This window comes from Frankliniella occidentalis, unplaced genomic scaffold (assembly GCF_000697945.3).
Source record: "Frankliniella occidentalis isolate FOCC.00 unplaced genomic scaffold, Focc_3.1 Scaffold4, whole genome shotgun sequence".
NCBI classification, from domain to species: Eukaryota; Metazoa; Arthropoda; class Insecta; order Thysanoptera; family Thripidae; genus Frankliniella; species Frankliniella occidentalis.
In genome coordinates, this window is record NW_026267134.1 from 2,695,054 (window position 1) to 2,703,908 (window position 8,855).

At 64.1% G+C, this 8,855-nt stretch overlaps 1 protein-coding gene across 1 annotated transcript; it reads left to right on the plus strand.

Moving 5' to 3' along the window:
* The first annotated feature begins 3,464 nt into the window (after nt 1–3,464).
* LOC113202195 (uncharacterized) lies at nt 3,465–7,112 on the plus strand. Its single transcript, XM_026416302.2, has 7 exons — nt 3,465–3,800; nt 3,882–4,117; nt 4,193–4,284; nt 4,520–4,708; nt 4,804–5,835; nt 6,094–6,348; nt 6,424–7,112. The coding sequence occupies exons 2-7, from the start codon at nt 3,892–3,894 to the stop codon at nt 7,078–7,080; spliced, it is 2,451 nt and encodes an 816-aa protein (XP_026272087.2). The 5' UTR covers nt 3,465–3,800; nt 3,882–3,891; the 3' UTR covers nt 7,081–7,112.
* The last annotated feature ends 1,743 nt before the right edge of the window (nt 7,113–8,855 follow it).

The window sequence follows — 8,855 nt, forward strand, 5'->3', positions numbered from 1 at the left end:
CGGCCGCCCACCACACCTCCCCCGCGAAGCCTCCCGTACTGGTCCGCAATAAACTGCCCCTCCCGCCCCACCTCTTCACCGTTGTGCGCAGTGGGGAGTTTTTATTCCACCAACACAAAGTTGCTGCTGCCTGGCTGCCCTGCTGGAGACAGGTCATTAAAAAGTCCTGAAACTGTTTCTCTCTCTCTCTTTCTCCCTCCTAATCCCTCTCGCCGTTCTCTTCTCGTGCTGCTCGCTCGCTCCCTCAGCCCCCCGTCAGACACCGGAGTGAGTAATGAAGCAAGGTGACCCATCGGCCCCAGTGAGGTTGCAGGGGGTGGTGGTGGCACGGTGGCCTTACTGGCGGTCGAACCTGGAGTTCAAACACCTTCGTAATCATTTCATATGTCATGTATTTGTTTTCTGGACGAATTCCTTCTCTCTGAGGGGGTTGTTGCGTTCCGCGGGTTTGCCGTGAGTCTGAGCGCCGCCGAGACCGCCGATGCTGCCCTCTCTCTCGACGTCGTCGCCCCCCTGCGTGATGGCGGGGAGCGGTAGCTACGTCCGAAACAAGCCGCTAGAGTGCTCGGGGGGTAAAAGAGGCCGTCAGCCTCGGACGTGTCCCAACCCCGGGCGTGCAGCGAGAGTGGACGCCGGAGAAGGCGAGAGGGGATGGGGGAGAGAGCGAGAGAGAGAGAGGCTACATATTGCGCTCCTGGGAGAGTGAGGTGAGCGTCACTGCTGGTAAAGGAGAGAGAGAGAAGGGGGCTTGGGAAGGGGCGAATGGTGGTGACTGTGGCCGACCCGACTGACTCAAGGGCGCAGAGGCAGTGGCTGCAGAGAGCGGTGGAGAGGGAAAAATGAAAAGCCTGCCTCTGCCTTTTCGCTCTAATTTACTTTCCAGAATAGTCTGTCGGCCGTAGAGCAAAAAGTCGGAAAAGAGAGGGGAGAGCGAGAAAGAAAAGAGGGGGGGGGGGCGCAAAGAGGGAGGGGGAGAGAGGACGACGGCGCAAGAGGGTGGAGCAGCCGGAGGTCTGTTGGGGATTTCTCATGATTACGGCCATCTTTACGTGCGTGACGAGCGTGACTCATGCTGCAGGGAGGATATATGGCCGTACCTCCAAAGCGCCGGCCCGCTACGACCCGCCTCGCCACGCGCTGCGGCGAAACGGAGCGGGAGGGAGGGAAGGGAGAGAGAGAGCGAGAGAAAGGTAGCATGGGGTGGCGCTCGCCTGCGCAGGAGGGAGGAATAATCTCCTGGGTCGAGCGGGCGGCTCCAAAGAGAGAGGGAGGGAGAGGGCGGGGGCTGGCGAGGGCACGGCGCCATGGAGCCAGGGGCCCTGGCGCGCGGGAGGGAGGGAGAGAGAGAGAAGGGGGAGGGCGGCGCTCGGGAGGGTGAGAGAGAGAGACGGAGCAACAAAGAGGGGCACGAAACGAGTCGACGTCTCGGCCATTCGCATACGGCGAAGTAGCCATCAAATCTCTGTTACAGCCCTCCGTTGTACAAGGGGAGTAAACGTGGGCACCAGGAGAAGTTAAGGCTAGGGGAGGGGGGGGCATCAGTGAGAAGGGTTCCTGCTCCGCGCCCTCCTGAGGTTCCTCGCGGGCGTGGCGCATAGCGGCTGAAACCTCAGGGTCAGCTCGGAGAGTGTGCGGCGTAGCAGGTGACCGCCACCTCAGGGTGGTCAGTCCAGTCGCCCTGTTCCTATCGGCGGGTCGTTCAATAAGTGACACACTCGCGGCGCTGCTCGCCCGGTGGAAGCTCTCGTCGTCATGCATTTTGAATCCTCCCGCGGCTCCGGCACGCTGCTGCTTCCACGTTCCACCAGTTCCACGCGACCCGGCCGGCCCTTCGGCGGTTGCATCATTGGATGTCGATACGGTGCTCTCGTTGGCCTCCACCGTGCACATACGGCGGGATTGCGTCGTGGAGTCCGGGGCGGCGGCATAGCAAAGGCAGAGGGAAGAGACGCAAATTGAAAGCGAACTTCAGCGCGGTGGCGTGGTGGGCGTGCGGGAGGTCGAGCTGGGGGGCGCGGGCGGGCAGAGGTGGAGCAGGGTGAGCCAGGGGCACCGGAGGGGTGAGGGGTGGCTCCGGCGGGGTTGGAAGGGGTGGGGCCGGGGCTGCCGAGAGGGAGAGGCGACCGGCGGTGTATTATTGCGAGAAGGGAGGAGATAAAAAGGCAAAGAGGACGGAGAGCGGGGGGTAGAGAGAGAGAGAGGGAAGAGACTCGGATCGATGCTCAGGGGCCCTGTAGCCCCCGCGGTGGGGCGTGGCGTGGCGGCGGACGAGAGGGGAGAGGCCCCGGTGCTGCCGGAGGGGCTGCCCCCTGGACCCGCCCCTCTGTCCCTTCCCTTTCCAGCCAGGTGGACTCGAAAACGCAGCGGGGAGCAACGCTTCAAGCACTCGTGGGGGCGCTTTTCTAATGACATTACAGTGTAAATTATTCCATCCCGATTCCGCCTTTGTCGTGTAATCTCTCGAATTAGAAGAGAAAATGTTCACAAATACGTCGTTTTCCACAGCAAACACCTGGTTCGCTGCTGAGTTGACCTGGCAGCTGCACTGCAGTGCTGCGGTGCTGCAGGGTGCGCCAGCAGTATTCATCCCCCCACGGCCGCCCACCACACCTCCCCCGCGAAGCCTCCCCCCACCCCAAGCAACCACGCGGCGTCCTGACTCTGCCCTGCCTGTCCCGCCGACCGGCTTTTTGTGTCGTTGTTTCATATTGATTGATGCTGTTTGGATCCAGTGCCCACCACACGTGCCCCCACCCTGCCCCTCGGGGTTGGGCGGTGGGCGTGATGGTGGTGGGGCAGGCCATCAGGACACGACAGGCTGACTGACTGGACAACCCCAGCGCTGCGGGAGGGGAGGGGGTGGGGCGAGAGGACAGCGGGGCCGGACAGCGTCGGGGCGGCCCCGCGGCGGCGGCTGACCTGACCCAGTAACGAAATTGGAGAAGTGATTCCCTAATGGGGCCCGGCAGGCCCGCTGCGCAGCACAAGCCCGCCTCCACGCAGCCGTGCCTCGCCGGATCAGCTGCGGCCGACCGCGTCGGCTCCATCGATTTCCGTTTTTCTTCGCCATCGCGCATTTTATTACTTTCCCCACTAGTGCACCACTGCACCACGGTCGTCGATATTCTCACCCATAAAAATAAAATGTTCGCGTCCTAATTTCGCTGCTGTATGCTAAGCATCACTAGATATATCTACATACCTCTGTTGTCTATCCCGTTGTGCAGTCTCATGTATTCCTTACAAGTTCCTGAGTACGTATTAAAGGTACTATACATACGGTCACAAGAACAGCAGGAGGGAAGAGAGAGGAGGGGAGGGAGAGAAATGCGAATAAAAACAAAAACAAAAAACTACTGCTTGAATTAAATTGCGTCGCTGAAATTCGAGCCGCTGCGCTGCTGCTCCCTCTCCCCTTGGTGTTGACATTTCTCGCGCGGCTCGCATCTCACTCGGGACCAGCTCCGCGCCGCGGGAGAAGGAGAAAAGCGCGGAGTATCTCATCCGTTAAACCTGGAATGATGAAAGCAAATGTGCCCTCAGTTTTTAAACCGCGCGCTCTCTGCGCGAGTGTAAAAATCGTAAAAATAGAACGCGACGCGGTCGCCATGACGACAGGGGAAGGCGCGCGGCTGGGTGCGGCGCGGGCGCAACGTTGGCGCGCTGCACGTGTGCGGGCGTGGCGTGGCGTGGCGGGGGCGCATGGTGCGGGACGGGGAGGAGGCGGAGGAGGGCGACGACGACGGCGGCGACGACGAAGAGGCGAGGGGGCTACTGAAATGACCATCTACACCTGACGGGTAATTTACATCTGACTTATTCAGCCGCAAGAAAACGGCATGTGATGGACGCGGCGAAGGGTCTCTGCGTTATTGATGAAGGCGTCACGAGATGAAGCAGCACGACGGTGCGGCCGCGGCGGAGGGGGCGCCGCTCGACACGGGGCAGGGCCGGCAGGGCGCGGCGCCCGGGCCGGGGGAGCAGCGGGATCAGAAACCAGCACTTCAGGACTCGGGGGAGCAGGAACTACTCAGGCCGTCCTCCGGCGGCGGCGGCGGCGTGCTCCAGGATCTCGTCCTCACCATGGCCGCAGAGCGCACCGGAAAGGAGTCCCCCGGTGAGATCATCATCGCGATCGTGTAAAATTGCAAATTTTGCGAGAGTGATGGACGATGAAAGGGCGTACCCGCAGGAGGTGTCTGCAGCAGCTCCATGCTCTTGTCGCTGCTGCTCGCACACCTGCTACAGGCGGGCTTCAGGCCGCAGCTGCAGACAGCTGCACAGGTGAGTCCACACCTGCCGCCCGCCAACCAGGCTATCTCTCTCTTACTATCTCTCGCCGCATTGGTGCGACGGAGACGGAGCTGACGTTTGGCGCGTTTGCTTCCGATATCTAAAGCTTGAGATGCCCTCGCCATTGTCTGCGTTCGTTTGCAAAATGTTCCCACGAGTGCCGGCGGTCCATCCGTACGCACCTGTGCGGCGGGCCGGCCCGTCAGGCTAACGCGCAGGTGCACAGGTGGACCAGGAGGCGGAGCCGGCGCCCTCGGGGCCCCAGGACCCCCTGGAGGAGGCCGCCACCAGCTGCCCCAGGACGCCGACGCCGCAGTCCGCGCCGCCCCACCAGAGACCGCGGCCAGACACGGGGCCTCGTCCCACGCGCCTCATGCGGGCGTTCCGGCCCATGCCGTACCTCAGGTCCCTGCAGGTCGGTGACCCGGTCGCGGTGCCCCGGCTCGTTCGAGCCTCGCCGAAGGGGGTCTCGTTCTGATCTGTGGCGCCGTCGTGGCCGCCGCTCCGCAGCTCGACCACCAGCAGGGGCGGCGCCGATGTCGCGTGGCTCCGCATCAGACGCCGCGGAAGTTCCTGGGCCGCCGCGCGCCGCACCCCGCCATCGTGTCGGCCAGAGCTGCCCAGGTGGCGAGGGTACGGGCGGCGGCCAGGGTCGTGGTGGACGGCGTCGCGGACGGGGCGCGCGCCATCCAGGGCATGCTCTCCGCGCTGCTGCCCGACGAGTGGCCGAACACCCTCGCCAAGGACAAGAAGTTCTCCGTCACGCTCAGCCTGCCCCCCTTCACCGACTGCACATTCCGCCTGGTGGCCGCCCTCTGGGCCGACGTCATGCTCGTCAACCTGAGCGTCCTCTGGGAGTCGGGCGGCGCCGACGCGCCCACCACCACCTACAGCCTCGCCCTGCCGGTCGGGGAGTACGTCGTGGAGGACGTCGCCCGCGCGCGGCCGCAGCTGCAAAACATCTCGCGGCTGGCGGAGAGCGTCAAGACCGTGCTGTCCAGGCCGGCCATGTGCGCCGCCCGCACGGCGCACGCCGTGGTCAACCCCAGCCTGCTCGGACTGCCGCTGCGCGCGGCCCGGAGGGTGCTGGCGTGCCTGCCCGTCGCGGACCTGTGCCGCTTGGCGGCCTGCTGTCGCGCGCTGCACGCGCTGACCACCGACCCCGTCCTGTGGCGCTACACCCTCACGCGGGACTTCGGCCCGCTCGCGCTCACCCAGGGCGCGCTCACGGTCGGCGAGGGCGTCCCGCAGGCCGGCCAGGACGCCGTCGACTGGCGCGCCGAGTACAAGCGCCTGTACCGGCAGCGCAGCGCTCTCCAGATTCGCAGGCCCAGCTCGGACTGCCGCTACTGCCTGCCGGGCCTGCCGCTGCGGCCGCCGCCCTTGCACGACAGCGTGCACTCGTTCCACCGGCAGCAGCTACAGCAGCTGCAGCTGCAGAGCACCAGCTCCCTGGGGCTCATCAGGGAGGACAACGGCGTCTCGCCCGAGGACGGCGCCAGCTCGCCGCCGCCGGAAGTCCAGCCTCCTCTTCGCGTCCAGGTGCGCGTCAGAGCAGAGTGTGTAATAATGGACTCCACAACCTGTATACTGCTGCTGGTAGTCGTATTATGCGGGCGGGTTGCCTACTTTGCTCGTGGCCGGACGGCGCCGTGGCCGGAGGCGATAGGCAATCCCGCCCGCATGCCTGCATGCGGTACAGTAAACCTTTGAAGTCCGCGGCCGATGTGCCGCCTGGTACAGTTACTGTGTCGCCGGTACAGTCGGGCATACGTCAACGACAAATGACGTGGGTGGCAGGGGCAGCAGCCGCTCAGCCTGCAGAGCTTCTACTCGTCTTCCGCGGCCGCGGCGGCCGCCCCACCGAGGAGGACGCGCAGCTCAAAGTCCACGACGAGCAGGGCCAGCTCCGTCGCAAGCCATCACCGAGCGTTGCGGCGCGCGCAGCCGGCCCCGGCCACCGAGGAGGTGGTGAAGGTGGGCTCCAAGGTGTACAAGGCCCTGGTGGGCGCCGTGACCAAGAGCTCAGCTGTGACCACCACTGCTCCATCACAGGTGAGAGGTCGCACTATCCTCCCCTATCTCCTTTTTTTTTTTTGAAAAATCTTAAATTTCCCTCGGCATGTCTAGGTGCAACGCAAGACCTGCGTCGACCGCCGCAAGCACGGCTTCTACGACTCTGACGACAAGTTTCACAGCGCCGAGTTCGACAACCCCAGCATCGCCAGCTCGCGCGCCTCCAGCTCCCGGAGCAGGTCCTTCTGCAAGGTCAGCAGCGGTTCGCGCCGAGGGTCCTTCAGCCTCAGCGGCTCGTTCATGAAGAAGTCGGCGACCCGGAAGCAGCAGCCGCCGCCCCCCGCGGCCCAAACCGCCCTCCCGGAGGCCGCTCCGAGCAGCTCGCCGACAAAGAGGGCAGAGTCGCAGCCGACGAAGACCCCCGCCGAGTCGAAGGACCCCGAGTCGCGGCCGAGATCTCGGACGCGCCGCGGTCTGGGTGCCGCAGCGTGTTCACCGCCGAACCTTTCCCTGAGCGAGCACCGACCCTACGCCCCGGCCGACGACCCGAACTACGAGAGGCTGCTCACCACCACCAGCTCCCCCATCAAGACCCAGGCCACCGCCGAGGACCCCTCAGCCCCGCCAGCACGCCCCCGCGCCGCCCCCAGCAAGGCGGCCCCGCGCCCCGCCTCGCACCGCCGCCAGTCGTCGGCCAGCGCGCTGCACAGGTCCGCCCCCCGCGCCGCCACCAAGGCCGGCAGGCCGGCGGACTGCAGCGCGGAGACGTGACGGACAAAACAACAAAAAACGACAAAAATAGTAAAACATGATCAACGCACACTTTTCCGACGTTATCTCCCATTCCCCTTTAACCTCTCCCGCTCCACGGCCACGGCGGTGAGCTCCGCCCCGCCGCGCCCCGCCTGCCGCGCCATCTTTGAATGGGATGCTGGGGGGAGTGGTCCAGCGCGCGGCGGGCGGCCAATGGCGGCGCGCTCCCCTCCACACACACACACGTCCCCACCACGCGGAGTGCACGTGCACTGCCACCCACACGTGCACACACGTCCCTCTGCTTTATCTGCCCGCCTCCGTCACAGCACTCTTCATCATGGAATGCGGCTGCTGCTGACGTCCATAATCCACGCGTGTGAAATACGTAACGTAGGCCCCAGGTGGCCGACGACCGATGACCCGCGCTCTCAGACGTAACGATGGAAAAATTCGGCAAGGACTCTTATTGATATCGATGTATCAATTTTTTTTTCGCGATGTACCCGGTTACGTGGGTGGCTCAAGCAGCTCAAAGTGGTATGATAGGTGTAGTATTCAAATTGTTATTTAGCAAATCCGTGTAGTGGATGATAAGTGAGATCCTGCGTCAATCCCATACTTCTTGAACTTCACGTAAAAAGTATGCAGTCTCAGCTGTCGTTTGATGCGATTTTTTTTTCTTTAATTAAACTCGATCTTGGCTCTGCTCTTACCGTTTGGTGTTCTTACTGGGGAGGGGGGGGGGGGGGGGTTCCCAAGCCGTCGGTTGGCCGTCGCGGCGGACAGGTGAGAAGGCGAGACCAAACACGTGTAGGGTCATCTCTCGGCTCCCACGACGGATTCTAATCAGGTTGAAGGGGGCGGTGGGCAGGGGGCGGGACCGGGACGCGGGGGGCGGGGCCGGAGGGCGGGTGTCTCCGCGAGGGCCCGATACTCGCCTGTGCCCGCAGGGGGACCAGAATGGATTTCATTACCATTGAAACAGCGGACGTACAAGGCTGCCTCGCCAACCGGGCGCGCTTTCCATCTCTGTTGCCCCGGGTGCGGCGCCGGGGCGGCTCTCGCTCGCACCTCCCCGACGACACACCGGGAGGCATATATGCCGGCCGATGCCGGCCGTCGCGGCGGTGTCCGAGACGGAGGCAGCTTCGGCGAGCTTTGAATCGATTTGCATTTGTCCCGAGGTGGCCGCCCCCGGGGGACTCTGAGCGGGGACGGCGGCGGCGACACCTGCGGCCGTGCATGCTGCTGACCCCCGGCTGCCGTGGCCCGTGCTGAGGTCTGGCGTGGGTTTCTGCCTTTCCCAAGTGGACGACGCCACTCGTGGGCGGAACATCGGAGCCGGCCGGCCTTTTTCCTGTTTGTCCGTTTCTGACAGTCAGACGGTGGCCTCCGGATGAGCCCGAACGAGGTGCGGCTTGTTCGTTATCGGTTTGGCGTTGTCTCCTGCCCCCTCCCCTCGCCCTGGGGAACGACCACCTCGCTCAGTCCGTGTCCGTCTCTCTCTCCCTCCTCGGGCTCGCACACAGGAGCTCATACGGCCCCCCCTGCCTGAGAACGGAAGCTAACTGTTGTACTTACACCCCGCTGCTGGAATCCATAAACGGATAAACGAAGTCGCTCGCGGAAGACACTTGTCGGATTCTTATCAAGATCGCCCTTTTCCGAGTGACCCGAAGCAGTCATCCGGTGGTGCCGTCTGGGACACACGCTCCGAACCTCGGGCCCGGGCTGGCTGGGGCCCCCCACGGGTCGCGCTTACCTGTGCTGGCGGCGGGGGTGGGGCGGGG

Coding starts and splice junctions, on each gene's coding strand:
- LOC113202195 (XM_026416302.2), top strand. CDS start 3,892: ATGAAGCAGCACGACGGTGCGGCCGCGGCGGAGGGGGCGCCGCTCGAC. Junction 4,118..4,192: donor CACCGGAAAGGAGTCCCCCG/GTGAGATCATCA, acceptor GCGTACCCGCAG/GAGGTGTCTGCAGCAGCTCC. Junction 4,285..4,519: donor AGCTGCAGACAGCTGCACAG/GTGAGTCCACAC, acceptor GCAGGTGCACAG/GTGGACCAGGAGGCGGAGCC.